Source organism: Mus caroli, chromosome 13 (assembly GCF_900094665.2).
Source record: "Mus caroli chromosome 13, CAROLI_EIJ_v1.1, whole genome shotgun sequence".
Lineage (NCBI taxonomy): Eukaryota > Metazoa > Chordata > Mammalia > Rodentia > Muridae > Mus > Mus caroli.
This window is the reverse complement of record NC_034582.1, coordinates 98,014,276-98,034,929: the sequence shown is the minus strand read 5'-3', so window position 1 is coordinate 98,034,929 and position 20,654 is coordinate 98,014,276. Positions and strand designations below refer to the sequence as shown.

At 38.4% G+C, this 20,654-nt stretch overlaps 1 protein-coding gene across 2 annotated transcripts in view; it reads right to left on the bottom strand.

Annotated features, from left to right (window-relative positions):
- The window catches only part of Adamts6 (ADAM metallopeptidase with thrombospondin type 1 motif 6), a 198,063-nt gene that overhangs the window by 10,385 nt on the left and 167,024 nt on the right, over positions 1–20,654 (bottom strand). For both annotated transcript variants that reach the window (XM_021180030.2, XM_029468413.1), the window contains 4 exons: positions 17,831–17,960; positions 9,687–9,891; positions 3,573–3,749; positions 746–902 (listed from right to left, as the gene is read on the bottom strand). In XM_021180030.2, the coding sequence (XP_021035689.1) occupies positions 746–902; positions 3,573–3,749; positions 9,687–9,891; positions 17,831–17,960 (669 nt within the window). The remainder of the gene's footprint in view (positions 1–745; positions 903–3,572; positions 3,750–9,686; positions 9,892–17,830; positions 17,961–20,654) is intronic.

Sequence of the window (20,654 nt, the reverse complement as noted above, 5' to 3'; positions counted from 1 at the left end):
GGCCTAGTCAGCCATCACTGGAAAGAGAGGCCCATTGGTCATGCAAACTTTATATGCCTCAGTACAGGGGAATGCCAGGGCCAAGAAGTGGGAGTGGGGGAGTGGGGGAGTGGGGGTGGGGTGGGGTGGAGCGTGTGGGGGACTTTTGGGATAGCATTGGAAATGTAAATGAAATAAATACCTAATAAAAACAATAAAAAAAAAACAACACACAGCTTTAAACATATGCTTTCTTTATATGTATCACAAGAACTGTTTTTTGTTTTTTGTTCTTGTTTTTCTTTTGTTTTCTGGTGTTTTGAGACAGGGTCTCTCTACAGAGTGCTGCTTGTCTTGGAACTCACTGTTTAGATCAACCTCAAACTCACAGGGTTTGCCTCCTGAATGCTGTGATAAAAGGCATGTGTCACCATGTCTTGCTTACAAGTTTGGACTCATTGTAGAAAGCATTTCCAGAGTTCTGGCAAAGGTCAACCAGAATGCTAAGTTAGATATGACCTTAGAGATAGCCACTTTGACATGTCATTTTAAAGACATGTAAATTTCTCTCCAGATGTTGAGTGACTTAGTGTTAAACATATAATGAAACAATCAGGATAAAACAGGTTTCCTGGTTATAGGCAGGTCATATAACAGCTTTCATGAACTCTTGGTACATACTGTACCCTAACTGTGAGTCAGGGGACTCTTCCAAGGCTGGGGCAGTAGAGGAGAGTCACATAGTCAAACTCTTTGGGGTACTCACCTTCAGTACTGGAGAGAGGGGTGCTATCACATTTGCTGTCACACTGCTGCATGGATGGAGGCCGGACAGTTTCTGGACAGTCAACAGACGCCTGTCCAGTATAGGAAAGGCACTGGACAGTTCGCATTTGTTGTCCAAGACCACACTGAGCAGAGCACTAAATTCAAAGATATTGAAAAAAAATACTGATTGTCACTGCTTATCAGATAAAAAAAACATTATTTTAATTATTATACATATTAACTTTTAAAGACCCTATGTAATCTTTATTGAGAGGCATATGACTTGTTCATTTTACTATGGAATTGGTTTCAAAACTCAAGAATTGAATTATTTTAGAAAACAGAAGACATGTAGTAAGTACTCAGAAGATAAGGGATAACTATTCCAAACAAGTGTGGCAGAATTAAGAAGAAAGTAAGGAGGACATCTCATAGAAGAAGTGAAGCAGGGATGCATGGGGTCATTCAGTGAGCAAAGTTCTTAAGCCACAAGCCTGGTGACCTGAGTTCTATCTTTGGAATCTGCATAAAGGAGAGAACTGACTCCAGGGAGTCGTCCTAGGACTTCTACATGCTCATTGTGGCACATGTCTGTGCATGTACACATCACACACACACACACACACACACACACACACACACACACACACTGCATGCTAATATGAATACTAATTTAAAAAAGAGTTTGTGTAATACCATGAATTTTCTAAGGAATTATCAGCCACATACACCTTAGAGATAGTCTGTATTAGCCTGTATTAGCCAGTGAGTATACTTTTCTCTTTCCAGCTACATGAAGCTAATTAAGTACCTGGTTTAGCATACAATTCCTAACACTGTGTCTGTATAGAACCTTCAATAGTGTAATGTCAATTATGTACAATTAAACTCTGAGTGAAGATTCTGTTAATAATAAAATATTAGCGGTGGAATGCCTAATCTTATCAAGCATATGCCACTTGAGAATTTGTGAGTTAAACTAAGTGATTCTGTAGAGATGCAAATCTTTGGTTATTTTATGATCACACTTCCTCCCATAGGGCTGGACACAGAGCAAAGTGTCTATTTATAATGTATGAATACTGACCATTTTCCAGGAAAAACACAAAGTTCCACAAGAACTGGCTACCTAAAAATCTACTCCATTCTTTTGTGTGTGTGTGTGTTATATGTGTGTTGTACAGTATATGTGTACGTATACACATATGTATGTGCATGTACATGTTAATGCTGGAAGTTAATGTTGGACATCTTCCTCAGTAGTTCTCTACCTTATTTTATGACTCAGTATCTTTCACTGAACCTGGAGCTCATGGAGTCAGCTAGTAACAAGAATCATCCTGTCTTCCTTTTCAGTGTTGAGGTTACAGACACATACTACTACATGTGGCTTTTTTACATGGGTGCTGGGGATTAGCACTTAGGCTCTCATGCTTACACAGCAAGCAATTTACCTACTGAGCCACTTCACCAGCCATTAGCAATTACTTTCTGTGATATTATTATTACTAAAGAGAGTCACAGTATATAGTACAGGCTGGCCTTGATCTCAAGAACCTCCTGCCTTAGTCTCCCAAATGCTGACATTATGGATATGAGTGACCACGCACAGCTGCATACTATTTTTTTTAATGTGGCTTAACAGATTTCCTCTTTGATATTTAGAAGAACAATGAATAATTTCCCTACTACATAAAATATACCAATTTGGTGTTCTTTAAATAAACTTGGTAGAAGTTTTTTACTTGATAGAATTGTACTCATTTATCATGAATGGTCTGACACTTTGAAATATGAATATATTTGTGTGTGTGTGTGTGTAGATTGTATAATGGCTAAATTTTGTTAATTAATACAGGCATTATAGTTATTTTTGTGACTTTTTAAATATAATTGAACATGGCTGGTAGCAAGATGGCACAAATTAGCTACATATATAAGGAATGAAGGAAAGAATGAAAATAGGAAGTGGACCAGCAAAAAGTCTCAGTGGGTAAGGAGGGCACCACCAAAGTGATGGCCTGCATTTCACTCCCAGAAACCCCATAACTTACAACAAATAAGTGATTTTTTTATTATTAAAAAAGAAAAATACAAATTGAAGCATAAAATAGTTTGATATATATAAGATACATGTCAATAGGCCTATGTATTATTTCCTAATTCACAATACACATCAGAGAAAAGTAATTTGAAGTATAAGTATTATTAATTTTTTATCTTATTGACCCCATGGGTATTTGAATTAAGTCCCTAAAAGCTTCATTGTAAGGTTAGGAGGAATTGTATGCTTTATGAGTGGAAAAGCTAAAAGCTAAGACATTGGTATTAACTGATTTATTACTAACTTAGCTGAGAACTAGGGCTCCAGTGCTGTGGCTTCTTTACTTTCTACTTATTGAGTCTACTTGACATTGAACTTGAAATGCTAGGATCGAAAGAACAGGTGAACCTGGGATTCATGGGGTTTGAATGGTAGTGCATACCTATAACCCCTGTTAGTAACAGGGATCCCTGTTTGAGACAGGAGGATCGTGAGTTTGAAGCCAGCATGGCATATCAAAGTTTTGGCCCTTTATAATAAACTCTCAAATAATAATAGGAACAATAATAATGCTAGAAATAGAGTAGAATAATTACAGATGTGGAGAAATGTGGCTAAGTGGGGATGTGTCCACAGCTGGTCTCAACGGCTTATGTAGTCTCATAGGTAGATCTCATACTTAGGATTTCTATGAGTTAATTTTTACTCTTAAGCCTTCACAATGATCGAATCAAACAGTTTAGGTTTGTATCTCAAAGAAGCCCACATCTGGCTGCCTTACCTGGCCCCAGTCTCCTGTCACCCAGCGGGGAGGAGGGCAGCGGCCCAGACTGCAGCGGATGCGAGCAGGAGGCTTGCTCTCCTCTGGACATTGTGCAGCTGGGAATGTTTTAGAAAGGTCACTGCTCTTGCACAGAACAATCCGATGCTTGAATCCTGAACCACATTTTGGAGTACACTGGAAATAAAAACAAATATCAGCTAACAACAATTTAAATACAGGAAAGTGTGAAGAAAGTCTTGAAGTAAATGTGCATATGTATAAAATACCTACTTAAAGAAACAATCAGTTTTGAAGCTCCTTCCACAGTCAGCAAAGGGAAGCACTTGTATCTTTTCCCTAAGGTCTTTAAGAGCTCAAATCAATGTTTGCTTTTCTTGGCTAACGTTTTCTTCTTTTATTAGGGCTAGGCTTATTCTTCTATTCTTTCCTATTCTTGGCCTCCTTCAGCTGTGATAAGATTCTGCTAAGTTCTGGAATGTGGAAGCTTACTGGGTGTAGTCTTTGAAAGGGAACTTTTACATTATTAGTGAACCACAGGAACATGTCTTTGTACAGCAAGTTGGCAGTGGAGTAGGTCAACTATTTTCGCAGTATCAAGAATATATGCCTGCAGGAAAGGGTTACTGCATAAATACCTCTGGTCTTCCTCATGTTCATAAGTCACAAACATTAAGAATTTAGTGTCTGCTCTTCAAATGGAGAAAACCACACTTCTTCCTATGTCACAAATCCTTTCTTTTACATGTCTCTAAATGCAGTGGCTGACTAAAGTTCTACAGTTTTCAGAACCTTTTTGCCAAATCTCTTTTCCTCTCAGTCAATGCAGGGTCTTATACACATGTGCAAGATGTGATTTGAACCTTTCATTCAGACATATTTACTGATCTTCTATAGCAGTGGTTCTCAACCTGTGGGTTGCAACCCCTTTGGCAAACTTCTATCTCTAAACAAGTTCACAATTCTTAACAGTAGAAAATTACAGTTATGAAGCATCAACAAAGATAACTGACAGTTGGAAGTCACCACAGCATGAAGAACTGTATTAAAGAATCACAGTGCTAAGAAGGTTGAGAACTACTGGTCCAGAGGAATTACATGAACTTGAGGGGTGGGGCATGAAAGAAAATGAAAGTCTCTATACTCAACATGCCTGTATTCTTATTTAGGAGACAGGCATGGGAACAAAGACCAATACCACATATTATGAGAGTGAGCATAGAAATTAAATTCTTGTGTGTTTTCTCAACATCGGCTTTTGACTGGTTTTACCAGGTTTTATAGTCTTTGAGATTGGCATATTGTCATAGAAAGGGAGAAAAATATTGTTTTTTTTTCCAGATAAAAAAAGTCAAAGGTTCTATGTAGTCTCTTTAACACAATGAATCCAGTAATGGAAAATATTTCCTCCAACTTAAAGAAAGATTCATTAGGATGTATTTTTAAGGAAGACAACACACAATTCTTCTAAGATCCCTTCAGTGGAGGCAAAGGTAGGAGTTAAAACCCAGAAACAAAAATCTTGATGTATTACTCATATTCACAGCCAAATCAACAAACATAGCCTCACTACTGCCGCACTCTTCCCATATAAACCACCAGCTCTCATTCATCCAACTCTTTTCAGATATGATTTGTCTCCATTTCCATCACCATGAGTTACATTTCAAGCCAATATTATTTCCCACATGGTATTTTACTACTACTCCGTAATAGTTCAGCTTTCTGCCTTTAACTCACAATAATACATTTTATGAACTTTAGAGGAAAAGCATTTCATGAGGGTCCCAGAGGATAAAAGGGAACTACTGTATATTGCTGCACATTGTTAGCCCACTTGATCTTAGTCAAAAGCTAAGAAGTGTTCACACATTCTTGTTCAATGAGTGCACGGGGTCTGGGCCTACAGAGCCAGCCACAGCCGCTCCATCCCTATAGTCAAACTATAGTCCCTATAGTCAACTCTGGTCTTTACATACTGTATTACCTAGGTCTAATAATAAAATTAGATTTAAAAAAATCTCTTCTAAGAAAACAGTAAAGGCAGGGGCTACCACTTAGACCAGGCTCATTCAGAGTGCACCATCCAGCAAATCCTTCCGATCAGACAATCAGAGGACGGAGCAGAAAGAACAGGAGAGTCTTCAAAGGGTATGTCCAAAGAAAATAGGCTGCAGTTTTCAAAAGATTGGATTAAAAAGATCTCAAATGTGGCTGGTTCTTCTCCAGAGCCAACTTCTCCCACGGGGAGAGATCCTGTTTTTCTAAGGCAGAGGGCGTTTGGTGCAGTTTATCCTTCCTTACCTTAACCCATTAGGGAAGAGCTAGGCTTCTTGGTAAAGCACGGAAAGGGAAACCCACCTGTGCACAATAGACAGGCGTGACAGACAACAGCCATTCCTCCCTCTTGACAAAAAATGGTAGTAAAGATGGTGTTCAACTAGACAGTAATGCCAGCACTCCCTAAACGATGCTCTGCACCTGACAGGTTTCCTAGGTCATCTGCATCTGCGGAGAAACCTCAGGGGCGAGGCCCGCATGCGCACTCTGCTTCCCAGCACTCCTTTCTTCTAGGCTTGTGATTCATCTGTCTTAGACAGGATGTCAGAAGTGAGATTCAGTGTCCTCAGCACATGCACTGCAGGCACATGCACTTCCAGTGCCTCTGTGCTTCTTAAGCCACCCGAGAGCATCACTCCTGAGACCAGCAAAGTAGAATAAAAATTACAAAAGAAGTGTAAGTTTAACCTGTGTGAATTAAATCCAGAAGGACACCTTGTATTTACTGAAAAGCTTCCATCTCAATGCCATTTAAAGGTCTCCTTCTTCAAGGTGATTGTGTTTGGTTATTTCACTTGAGAACAAAAGTGCAACGGCAAGATGAAAGGAACTGGTCTTACTGCTTGGCAGAGGTTTCTTATTGGTTTAGTTTTCAGGGATGACTAGTGTTCCTTTCCCTCTTTTCCATCGTTTGCCCTTTCTACCTATTTGAGGAAGGAACTCACTCTGTAGTCCAGTTTGATCTGGAACTTACTTATTTGAAGTTCAGGCTGACTTTAAACTCACAATCCTTCTGTCTTTAACTGCAGGAACCACTGGCATATACGTTACAATATTTTGTGTTTATGTCGTTATATTTTTATAAAGAAGCTTTCCTTTTCTCTTCAAATTCTCTTGTCCTTAAGCTTCTATTACAACTAGCTAAAAAGGCTTCTGACCCTATTTCAGGCTCCTCTTAAGAAAGGAAAAGTACAGCAGTAGTAAGGTGGGGAAAGCCTTTTACAACTGCTACAACCTTAGCAAGCTGAGAAGTCATTTCCCAAGGGTAGCAATGAATATTAAGTCTCCCTTGAAGAACTGAAGCCAACTAGAACTGGCTGGAAACACTGTAACAGACACACTCCAGTGTTGTGGGTTTGGTCTAATGCTGCTTGTATTGTTAATTTGGATCCACAAAATTGCATGAGAATCTTCATGTCTGAATTTAAGACACTGAGGGAACTCTGCCCTAGTTGTTGTTTAATTAGATATTTTCTTTATTTACATTTCAAATGTTATCCCCTTTTTTGGTTTCCCCTCTGAACCCTCTACCCGATCACCTCTCCCCTGTTCACCAACTCACTAGCTTCCCTGACCTGGCATTCCCCTACACTGGGGCATCAAGCCTTCTCAGGACCAAGGGCCTCTCCTCCCATTGATGTCTGACTAGGCCATCCTCTGCTACATATGCAGCTGGAGCCGTGGGTCTCTCCTTGTGTACTCTTTGGTTTTGATCGGTAAATAAAGTTGCTGGCGGCTAATGGCTGAGCAGGCCAGACTTTTAGGATTCCCGGGGAAGAGACTGAGGAAGGAGGAGGGGATCCGCCATGCAGGGAGATGGAGAACCAAGGTGCCATGCCTGAGAGGTATGGGACAGAGAACACGGTTGCCATGTAGAAGTCAGAGGAATGCAGCTTGAGAGGGCTGCGTGACTGGGCCTAGGGCAGCAAAGATGAAAGATAGATTTTTGTAAGCAATAACTCGGGAATATCAGAGGGGGGTTGGATTAGCCACGTGGACGTTAGGAAGTGGCCCAGCCATTGAGCTGTTTTAGGCATATCAAAATATAAAGTGTGTGTGTGTGTTTCTTTCATTTGGGGACCCAGAACATTGGGACGGGTTCTGAGGAGTGTTGCTGCTGCTGGGATAAATTTTAGTTGCTTTAATTGGGTCCAGCTATACTGCAGAGTGTCTGAGTGGCTCATTATGATACTTAATACACCCTCTTGAGTGGAGATTTCAAATGTGACATATGAAGGTGTATCTAGAACTACATATAGCAGAACATAAGCAAGGAAGTCTACATTATGCAAGTAACCCCAAAGCCCATGAAATATGACAGGAAAGCCCCATCTTTGATATAGCATTGCACTTGAGCTTCTAAATCGTTCTCTGCTTGGGCCTACAAATAACAAATTTGTCATCAATATTGGTCATCATCCATACATTTTCATATTGGGCATGAATATTCACAACTATGCAGAGGCTATTGTTATCAGTGCACTTCATTTTCAGGTGAAATTAGGCATTCATGCACTCCCTGTGGGGAAAAGAAATGTTTTCTTTTCTACAACCACAGACAAGATCATACCAATATCTATATGCTTGACTGAAACTAGGACTCCAAGTAATCACTCCTGCTCGAGATGTGATTACAAAGACTGTAATATAGCCAAGCAGCTTGAGAGAATACCCACATTCCTCCCAGATAGTCTATGAATAACTACAACTGCTCAGAATTTTGCGCCCGTGGTCCATATTTTTTTAATGAGAGGAAGTTAAAGTCTTTCGATGTAGCCTTGGCTGGATGGCTTCAAACCCATAGAGGTTTGTCTTCCAGTCTTCCAGTTGCTAGGATTAAAAGTGTATGACCACTACTCCCAACTACCCAGAGATTATCTTAACAAGGCCATTTAAGGAGAAGGGAATAGTTACATACAGAGGTTCCTAAAGAAACATCTTCAAAGTTTTTGTTTGCTTCTGACAAACTCAAGAGGACTACTGAAAGTTCTCAAAGCAAGGGGCACAATGTTTCTCACAGGATATAATAGAACAGAACCTAGTATGCATCCTGTTTCATTGACTTGAAAGAATACTCTTTAGGTATCCATTTTCCTTAACATTAATCAATCCTACAGAAGGACTCCACTCCTTTACTGAAACTGTGAGGAGAGTATAGAGCAGTGGTTCTCCACCTGTGGGTCATAAGTGACCCCTTCCCAGGGGGTCCCCTAACACCACTGGAAAACACAGGCATTTTCATTATCATTCATAACAGTAGCAAATTACAGTCATTAAGTAGCAATGAAGATAGTTTTATAATAATGTTATGGTTGGGGGTCTTCACAAGATGAGGAATTATGTTAAAGGGTTATGGTCTTAGGATGGTGAGGGCCACCTGTATAGAGTGTGTGTGTGTGTTTGCATGCTTGTATGTATCATGCGTACTGATGGGTCAAGAATTAACTGCTTAGGGCTGGTGAGATGGCTCAGTGGGTAAGAGCACCCGACTGCTCTTCCAAAGGTCCAGAGTTCAAATCCCAGCAACCACATGGTGGCTCACAACCATCTGTAACGAGATCTGGCGCCCTCTTCTGGAGTGTCTGAAGACAGCTACAGTGTACTTACATATAATAAATAAATAAATCTTAAAAAAAAAAAAGAATTAACTGCTTAATATCTTGTTTTACACAAGATCATTTTTTGGGTGCCTTCGATTTATATCATTTTGTTAACAAGCATGCCCCATTTCATTTTAATCAGATTACACATAATAATCTGTCACCGAGTTTGTGAGACACCAAAAAGAACAGTTCCTAAGGGTACTCACCACAATGCTATTTCAAACTCACTTTACGTGGGTTTCTTAATTAAATCAATGATGAGCTTCTCATTGAGTTCTTTGAGACCTCCTACTTCTGGACAAACAATAATATAACATAGCATGGTCAAATTGACCATTGGGTAGTTCTTACTTGTTCAGTCTAAGATCCATGCTCAGGTGTGCTTAAATAGTAAGTGTTTTGGAATTGATAACTAAGACATCTCAAAACATACAGCCTCAGATTTCCTTACTTCGGACCAGTCCAAAGCTACCCACTGAGGTGGACATGACTGGTTGTTGCAGGACTCTTTCTCCACAGGCCGGTGTGTTAAGCAGTCGCTGTAGTCCAGTGTTTCCTCTTCAGAAGGTCCGACTTTCCTGATGCAGAGCACAGCCCTTGTGCGCATCCCACCATCACAAGTCTTGCTGCACTCCAACCAGTCTCCAATGAACCATCTGAAGCAATACACAGCAATACAGAGAATAGTGTCTTCAGTGCCCTGTGAGTCTGTTAGTTGAGTGCACTTCATGCTTTCCCTAGAAAAGCTAACAGCTCAGTTGATATGGCAAATCACTGTTCACTGTCACTCGGTTGCCATTCAAAGTGCAATGGGTAAGCTCTGAAGCAAGCAGAAACTAAGTTCAAACAAATAATACCCAATGTGTTTTCGAAAACTTTTTGCTTTCTCTCTCTTTTAACATTAATTTCTGAAGATAAAAATTACTTTATAAGATTTCCATGAGGCTTAAATAATATATTTAAAAGTTCTAGAACATGCTGGTAAATATTTAGTAACTGGTTATCTATGGGAGGGACAGAGTTATGAGTCGAGCCATTTGCCCTTTTCTTTTTATAAAGTCTAAGTATTTCACTAAGGCTAATTTCAAGCTGCCAGTTTGACATTCTGAAGGGGAATCAAGGTTACATGCTAAGGTGTTCTAATGTAAGAGCATGAAGCAGTAAAGACTTTTATGATTATGACATCACAGCCACTTCTCTCACAGTGGGTCCTAAACTGCGAAGGAGCTGGGGATTTGTTTTCCAATTTCTACAAATAAAGCTCATGAATGTAGTAGGACTTGATAGTCCTTATAGGGACAGAGAAAGGCCAGGTACCTGTATCCATAATATTTTTCTGCAAAAGTGGAGCCCTTAGCTAGTTCTATGAAAGCAGGAAACACACGCTCACACACACACACACACACACACACACACACACACACACACACAAAACCCCCAAGAGCTTGTTTCCATAGTCACGTGGGAAGAAGCTCAACTGTCTTAAGCTGGTCCTAGGTTCCCCATTCCTTGTCTGTTGTTTTTCATCACAATGAACTCTCACGTGCACAAAATTTCAAGATGGGGTTTGGTATTACTTCTGCACTATCACTCTCCGGTGGGAACCACGACCCAGTTCAGGCCAATAAGACTTCTACTTCAGAATTTATACAATTCATCTGAAGCAAAAGTAGTCCTTTTCCTTCCTACCACAAAGGTGCTCAAGGCCATGTTACCCCTCAAACAGGAGCTGGGAAGACCTGATTAATGTCTCTGCCCATGATTCTAGTATATCTGTCTACCCTTACTCCTTCCTAAGCTTTGGGAAATAACCCTATGTACTAAAGTTAGCTCAAGTTGAAATTTTATTATTTGTCATCAGGATCTTGACCGAGATATAAATATTATTATAACCTTAATAAGCATTTAAAGGTAGTCTGCTTTATTCTCCAGGGAAAAAAACAAACAAAACAAAAACAAAAACAAAAAAAGACTAAACACTAAGATCCTGTGTTAGAAAAATAGTTCTCTAAAGTCCTACAAAGAGCAACAATGGAACAAAGACTTGATTTCCCATTAACAGTTATTTCCAGTGAATTTCATTTATAACATTGTAGAAAACAATATATATCACAGGATTTTTTGATCTATGATTATGACTTCTATGATATAAATCTATGCAGCTGTCATGCTTATGTTCTTCGGTATGAAACTACCCAGAGAGAGGAATGTGAAGAGCTTAAGAACCAACCCCCACTACTTTCCTGATCAAAAGTCCACTGTGCAGGAAAGGCAATCAGAGGACAGGAAATGGACATCAGAGTGCCAGCATCCTAATGTAAGACAACATTTAGCCCACCAGGTCAAAATGACTTTTACTCAAGATTATTTGTTTTATTACTACTTTATAGAGAAAATAGCATTTATAAATATCATAATCAATTTTGAAACTTAAAATATATTTCCCAACTCAAGGAATTTTTTTTTACCTAAAATTCACTTTTAAAATTAAGATTTAATGTTAAGTTAAAAAATTGATAGTGCCATATTTTTCCGATACGTCATTTTCTAAAGAAGATTTAAAGACTTTTCCTTATCCTTTTCTTTCTTTCTTTTTCCCACAAATGAACGTGATTCCAAGTTGTTAGTACCATATTTGGTAAGGAGAAAAATATGTACTGAGAATAATCACTTGCATGCCAGCCATAGTGAAACTCTGATTCAATCTGCAACAGTGATTTCTTCACCAAGATTAGGGGATAAAACAAAATTGTGTATAACAGCCACAAAAAGTTCAGTCATAACCCTTCCAGCCATGATCTCATTAGGTCTCATCATGTACGAGGGATGGAGACCTTCACATTTACACCCAGGTGCTCACAGGCAGCAGGGTTTGGGTGGCACTGCTATTCTTTAGAGCACAGGCCCAAGGCACTCCTGTAGTTTTAGTATTTATTTATTTTTATTATTCTTTGTCTCTTTTATGGTCAGTGGTATCTCCCCAAATTCTTAGTCTGAATTTATCATTTTACTCATCAACTCAGAATACATGGAAGTAAATTATTAACTTGTCAAACTACCCATTTCCTTCCTGACTGTAATCACAAGCTTCACATTCAGCTCCTGTTTTAGCTGTACCATGCATCATACTCTCCCTTCCCATGTCTCTCTGAACGCTTATTCAAAGCCTAATGATGGAAGTAAATGTTGCCACCTTACTACTGCACGTGCCTCAGTCTCCCTGTCCTGTCTAGTTTAGATTACTGCTTCCTTCATTTCCTTCCTTACATGTCTGATGCACCGATGGGCTTTTCTTTGTTCTATATGTTCTCACTTTAGATTCTGTAACAAAATGTTCTGGGAATATCAGCTGTTGCATCATTAGCCTGAGACATCTTAGAGCTGGTTCTTTCTGAGCTCTTGTCAAGGTCAAGTTGTTTTTTGTTTGCTTGCTTGGAGACAGGATCTAACTGTGTAGACCAGGCTGGTCTTGAGCTTACTGAGATCCACCTGTCTTTGCCTCCCAAGTATTGGAATTAAAGTGTGTGCTACCATGGCTGGCCTCTTCTCAACATCTGAAAGAGACATCTTCTGAACATCTGAAAGCAGAGTGGCTTGTTGTGTCCTGTATAATCAGATCTCATTCCATTATCTGATTATTATTAAGAAAACAATACATGAAGAAGGGGAAAAGAGATGAACTACATAAAATTTTGATCTAAACTTGATGAAACCAGACATTTTTGAAGAGTTCCTCATAAAACCAGATTTTTTTTTGTATTATAATTTAAAGGAAAATGGCAAAGCAAGAAAATGAACTTATTAAGTAGTTATATTAAAAACAAAGTTTTGAACTGTGTGTTTAATATCCAGTATTTGTGGGGATGAGAAAGACAAAGGATTTCCACCCTTTATTTCAGAATCAAGTCAAATCACTTTTTTAAACTTTATTTATTATTATTATTAATTATTGCCTTTTTTAGAGATTGGGTTTCTCTGTGTAGCCCTGGCTGTCCTGGAACTCACTCTGTAGACCAGGCTGGTCTCAAACTCAGAAATCTGCTTGCCTCTGCCTCTCAAGTGCTAGGATTAAAGGTGTGCGCCACCACCGCCCGGCAGTGTCAAATCACTTTTCATTCCCTATAAACACATCACAAAATTAAGAAAATCTTCAGAATTTGGCAATATCATCCTTAATCAATTTGGCAGTATCATCTTTAATAAACAAGAGACAATTAATTATATAGCCTATTACTTACAATATGCTGTAATTTTCTTAGGTTTAAAAGCCTTATTTAATTAATTAGAAAATAAAACTAAGATTGGATAGAACTGTGTGCCATAAGCATTCTATAGGCAAAGAATTTTCTCAATTCTTAAATAGCAATATAATAAGCATCTTTTAAATTGTGACAATTGGGATGCTTTGATGAAGCAAACAAAGCTAGACACATAAAGTGCCACTAGACATTTGGTTTGTAACTTAGAATGCTAGTGATGTCTGGTATAATGGGAAAAACACCACCAGAGATTAAAATCCTCATCTGTGAAATGATGAGAGTTGGCTGAGATTGTTCTATGATTCTTCCTAGTCTTAAATTTCATAGTTTTATAGAGAATGCTCATGAATCTTTTTCTAAACTTAACACATTATAATTGTCCATGGGTGAGGTTCAATGACTCAAAATAATTGTCAAACATTCAATCATAAAAGATTCTATCAAGCAAAACCTAGCCCCTGGATGAAAATACTTTTTTAACTGAGCCTAGTAGCACAGGGTTGTCATCTCAGCTAGCTGGTGAGCTGAAGCAGGAGGCTGCTGGAAATGCACAATGAGTCCAAGACTAGCATAGGCAACTTAATAAGCTCACATTTAAAAATAGAATGCAAAAAATTAAAAACGTCTAGCAATAGAACTCAATGGCGAGCCTGACATGCCCTAGGCCCTGGGTTCAGTCCCTTGTACAAAGAAACAAACTCTTTCTACTCCGGGCTATCTTTTACATGGTTGCTTATAATTCTTTTACTGCAACATATGTGATAATTATTTTATATCTGTTTGCTCAGATAGTCTTGAAGAAACTAAACAAATAGTGTTGTGCATATTTTATTGATTAATTGATGTTTTTAAATTCTGGTTTCAGTATTACTACAATGTATAGGTTTTTGTTTTTATTTCTTTGGATTCTACAAATTTAGAAACCACGGTACTATATAGGAATAATATTTATAATAATGATTTATACATAAGCTCATATGTAAAAATAGTATTGATATAAAAACCCAGCACTATAAAGACTGGATTCTTGGCAGTCCCACTTGGGAGAGGGAAAAAGACAACCATAAGTGGGGAGGGAGGGAGGGAGCTGGGAGGGAAAGTGGATGGGGAGGGGGGAACCTGATCTGGTATTGGGTGAGGAAAAGGACCTGACTGAGGGCCAGCAGAAAGAATGTAAACAGGCAACCCCAGGAAATAGGAGGTTGGAGGGACCTCCCAGAGTACACCAGAGACCTGGGAGGTGAGAGACTCCCAGGACTCACAGGGAGGGACCTTTGATGAAATGCTCAAAAGTAGGGAGAGAGAACTTATAGAGCCCACCTCCAGCAGGAAGACAGGACATCAAGTTAGGGGTGGGGTTGCCATCTCACAGTCATGTGTCTCTGGCCCATAATTGTTCCTGTCTGAAAGAATTATAGAGATGGAAATGGAGAGGAGCCTTAGGAAAAGGAGGTCCAGCGACAGGCCCAAAGTGGGATCCAGCTCAAGGGGAGGTCCCAAGGCCTGACACTATTACTGAGGCTATGGAGAGCTCACAAAAAGGGACATAGCATGACCACACCCAGGAAGACCCAACAAACAGCTGAAAGAGTCAGATGCAGATATTTGCACCCAACCAATGGACAGAAGCAGCTGACCCCTGTTGTTGAATTAAGGAAAAGCTGAAAGAAGCTGAGGAAAAGGGCTACCTTGTAGGAGGACCAGCAATCTCAATTAATCTGGACCCCTGAGAGCTCTCAAAACTGGACCACCAAACAGACAGCATATACCAGCTGATATGAGATCCCCAACACACATACAGTAGAGGACTTCCAGGTCTGTGTGCATTCAGAGATGATGCACCTAACCCTCAAGAGACTGGGGGCCCTAGGGAGTTTAGAGGTCAGGTGGGATGGAGGGTTGGAGCATCCACCTGGAGACAGGGTGGGGTGGGGAGGAGATGTGGGATATAGAGCAGAGGAAGGGTTGATGGGAGGGGAATGGAATATGGAGTGTAAAAAAATAAATTAAAAAAAAAAAGCTGCTTCCAGGCACATGCTAATTCTCCCTAGTAAGGCTTCTGCTGACTCTTTAACATATTTACAATAAACACGATTATTATCCTTTTCCTAATCATGCTTCTTTTTTCTATTCTTCAAAGTCTTTCCTCTCCAATGAGAACCTTACTGTCCTCTCTTTCCATACATACCTATATAGCTCTTAATGTAACTAAAAACTAAAAGCATTTTATTATTTCAAAAGATACTTTCTGATTAAAAAAATGCTACTAAGGGTTTTAACTTAATAATTTTAGAAAATACAGATTCCTTTTTCAAATTATGAATTTCATAATTTGATTGATTCAAAATATGAAATATTCTAAGTATAAAAACGAGTATACTAAAGCAAGAGAAAAGCTTTGTAAGTATAAAAGAGTAGGTGATTTATATTAATGAAATTAGTAGAAATTTTATATTTTCCTAATTTTTTTTTTCAGTTCTTTTTGCTTCCCTTTATTCTATTTGGTTGTTTGAGAAAGAACCTTACGAAGCCCAGGATGGCACACATTCTCTACGTAGCCAATATTGGTACTGAGCTCCTTAGCTCTGCTTCTCCTGTCTTGTACGTAGCACATGCTAGGATTGCAAGCACTGGGGAACAATTTGACAATGTGCCACAATTCTAAAATATTTTCTTACTTGGCTGGGAATTGTATTCATCCTTATGTTGCAGAGGGTATAATTATGAACAACATAGTTTTAGTGGCAAAACTGTTTAGTATGGTGGTTTCACAGGAGAGCAAGAGCATAAACAAAACAAGGGTTGTACAATACTGTAATTCAATTTAAATAAATAATGACATAACAACAAAATGTCATCAAAGATAATGTTCAAAATATACTAAGAACTGACCAGAACATATAAGGACTATAACATTTCATTACATATTCATGGCCATATGTACATAGAAAAACCTGGAAATAACATACATTAAAATACTAACAGCGGTATTAGGAAGTTCTCTTCTTCCCTTTATCTGTGCATCATCACATCACTGTGTAGAAGGGAAACTTTCCTTTGCACTCACATCCAGTCCTACTGAATCATAGCAGTCTATGGTGATTATCCCTAGCATACAAATCTCTACTGGAATCTTATATAAACCATTCCAAACTAAAATTTCTCTTTCATTGTCTGAATTCAAACAAGGAAAGAAGAAACTAAAAAAAAGCAGCAATAATTGACCAATAAAGATATGTCAGACTTAATCAGACTAAACTTTTCTAATTTTACATTCTCTTTATTCTTTTCTTTTGAATTCCACCTCCCACATTAAACAAGAAACTTCATTTCAGAACTACAAAAGGAGAGGAACTAGGAAACTTAATTTAATCAGATATTTTAATATGACAATTAATATTAAACCATTAAAAAGGCCTTTATTGAGAAATTCAGCTCTACAATGTATTGATCAACGGTTCTCAACCTGTGGAAAATGACTCCTTGGGATGGGGGAGTCACATATCAGATATCCTGCATATCAGATGTTTACATTATTATTCATTATAGGCACGAAAGAGCAATAAAAATAATTTTATGGTTGGGGGCACCACAGCATATGCATTAAAGGGTTGGCAGCATTAGGAAGGCTGAGAACCACTGATATAGATGTAATGATAAAGAGCTTGTAATCTTCAAGGCATTGGGTTTGAGAATATAGGCTTGAAGCCAGGTAGTGGTGGTGCCTGCCTTTAATCCCAGCACATAGGAGGCATAGGCAGGCGGATTTCTACGAGTTCAATGCAAGCATGGTCTGCAGAATAAGATAAATCTAGGACAGCCAGCACTACCCAAAGAAACCCTCTCTTGGAAAACAAAAACAAACAAACAAATGAAACAAAAAACAAAAGAAACAAAACAACAACAAAACAAAATCCCCAAAACATGTATAACCAGTATCACCCAGAAGCCTTAAAATACCAAGTAGATGCCCAGCATGATATTTAAAATCTCAAATAGCAGGGTATTAACCTGATGATCTGAATTCACAATTACACAAAGGTATGCTAATCTATTGGGACAAACCTAGACCATGGATTTTGACCATCAATTTGTTCTACATAGTTTTAAAGATTTATTTTGAGTTGGGTTTATAAAGCTACCTAGCAGAGAAGAGGAAAAAGAAAAGTACATGCTCTTTCCAAAACTGTCTGTCTACCACTCTGGCTGCTTTGTGTCTCACTCCACAGGAACTACCATACAATTTTACAAGAAGCAAGGTGTGTACTTGCAAATATGAATACACAATATTTTCTTTCATCCAAAGAAATGAATTTTCACTTTTTGTCATACTTACTCAGGTGGGCAAGGCTCAGTGTTGCAGGCTCTTTGATTTTCAGGTGGCTTACTGTCAGGATCACAGAAATTGTTCTGGACAATGGAGTTGTCATCCAATCTTTTACAGACCACTTCTTGTCTTTGGATACCTTTAAGAAAAAGGAATGGCATCCTTAAGTGGAGAGTAGTTTCCCTTCCAAAAGGTGAGGCAAGTATTGCTTTCGTCTGGGAAGTCAAGCTCACTGGATACTGTGTCCTATCTGTTCTGAAACACTTGTCTGTTCTCTAAACAGGACAGAAGTGTTGCCGATTATAGTCAAACTTTAGACAAAAGTGATTGTTTTCGTATTCAGAACCATAGATGTTTTGAAGCTGCAATTAATGTTTCCATTTTATGTACATCTTCATGGTTTCCTTAAAAAAAAATCCTTGAATTTTCCAAAATAGGATATAAAATGTATTAGTATATATTTTAGTATAAGACAATGCATGCATATGCATATGTATTTAAAAACAAAGCAACAGGGACTAATTTACTTTCTGATATTTTATAGGACAGGATAAAACAAGGTCATTTTAAATGATGAATATATCACATCCACACATTTCACTTATTTCCTTCCTTTTATGATTGCATCTTTCTAAGAGCACATCAAGTTAGAGGTCATAAGTAATAGACTTCTGGACTGCAAGAAACTGGTCTGTTTATTTTAACAGACTTGGATACCTTTTGATTATACCACTGTCAAAGAGTAAAATACATAAGTTTGTTGTAATATTAATTTACAAAATGCTTATTTTGTTCTTAAATATTAGTCCACGTGACTTATTAGCATAACTAAAAACATTCTCTTTCTACAATTTACAAAATTCTTATGCATATGCTTATGATTATTGGCAGAAGTATCCACTACAACTTGCTCACACTTCACAAAGTGCAATCTCACACACACACACACACACACACACACACATACACAGACAGACTTTTATTTATAAACATCCTTTGTGAAAAGATTTGATATATAACCATTTTGCTTTAGTATCAGGAATCAAGCAATGAGACATATTTCACAATATCAGAGAAAAGCAAGTTTCAGATCATACGAAAGATGTCATTCATTCATTATTAACAATTTCATCTTGGAAATGGGCATCAAAGAAGAAGGAGAGCTCTTCCGTGAACTCACCCTCCCCTTCCCTATGGACACATAAGGTGAATGTAAAAGCAGCACTCACAGCATTCAGGGAAGCACAGATTTACATACCAGCTAATTCTATATGTTCTTCCATCAATCTACCGGCCTGCCTATCTCTTTCCATCCATCCCTTCCTTTCTTCTGGTTATTTTTAAGATGTAATAACCTTTTTTTAAAAAGAAATTTGTTCACAAACGTGGGAGTTCTTATGAAAAAGGATCTTTTGATGAAGGAAATTTTCCCCGGAAGAACTAGGCTTCTCCCAAGGCTGCTTATGTCTTGGGCATGAATCAGTTGTCTTGGGTTGGTCACATTCAACTAGTCCCTTTGAATATAAGAGATTGATAGGAAAATCTATTAAGCCTATTGATCTCAGCAGACTAACTTCTGCAGCTACCATCTCAATGGTGAGTTGTTGAAGAAGGTACATCTTATTGCTTTCAGTGACTCAAGACTCCTAGGATCACCTTCAGTAACATGTTTTTAGGGGTCTAAAATATAGTCCAACGGTTTACTGGCAAATGTCTTAAAGTATGTTGTATTCATTCCCTCCCAATCCCTAGAATAGCAAATGACAGCAGTGGAATTTTTTAACTATTGAAATTAAAATTTTTGAGGGATGAATGATTCACAAGAAGCATAGCTGTGATCCGCTCTCAGATGCTCCATGTTTCATCAGATTACCTCTGCATTGTGTCATTCCTGTGGGTAGATAACTATAGCCATGTGGCTACCTAGTCACATACCTCCACTGTTAGTCACAGGGCTCAGCTACTAACATTGCTACAAAAAGCAATATATCCAGTTGAAGGAAATGTTTGTTTATATCAAGACCAGGCATCGCTTTTTTAGGTTTACCATATATTTCTAAAAGGCATTAAATGTGGCTACTCTTAGAAGAAAAATGCTGGCATTTAATACAGTATGTTGGTTGATTCTCAGAATAAACATTGAAACTATGAAGTGGAATCTATGTGGCTTAATTTCAGTGACAGAAACTGTAAGTTCGTTTCTAAAAGTTAAGATAAAAGTTCAGCTTCGGAGTCATATCTATCAAGCAACACTCAGCCGAACTCAGAACCTACAGGTTCCTCTTCTAGACTCATCACTAAGATGAACAGGAGTCTTGGCTCCTATCTCTGTTCAGAACAACCTTACCAAGCTTGCTCGGACCAACAACAAGCACCATTCCCATATCTCATCCATCCATGGCCAGATCTAGCCTCTAGAATGCACTGGGGAGCTTGGAGAGCAATATGCATTTCTCTAAAGTTCTCTCAGTCTCTCCCATCTCCCTCACCAATTCTTCCTTCTCTTCCTTTTCTGCTCCCTCTTTCCCTCCTTCAGTCTTTTTATTCATTTTTCTCCTATAAAAATTTGTTCACAAAAAAAAAAAAAGGTTCAGCTTCTTAAAGAGAGCATTACAAATGCATTTGCTTAAAGCAGCCTTTATTTTTAAAGCAGGCCCTACGCAGCTTGAATCCCAGGTCAGACTAGTATAAGTAATAAGAAACTGGTCTGTTTACTTTAACAGACTTGGATACCTTTTGATTATAGCACTGTCAAAGAGTAAAATACATAAGTTTGTTGTAATATTAATTTTCAAAATGCTTATTTTGTTCTTAAATATTAGTCCACGTGACT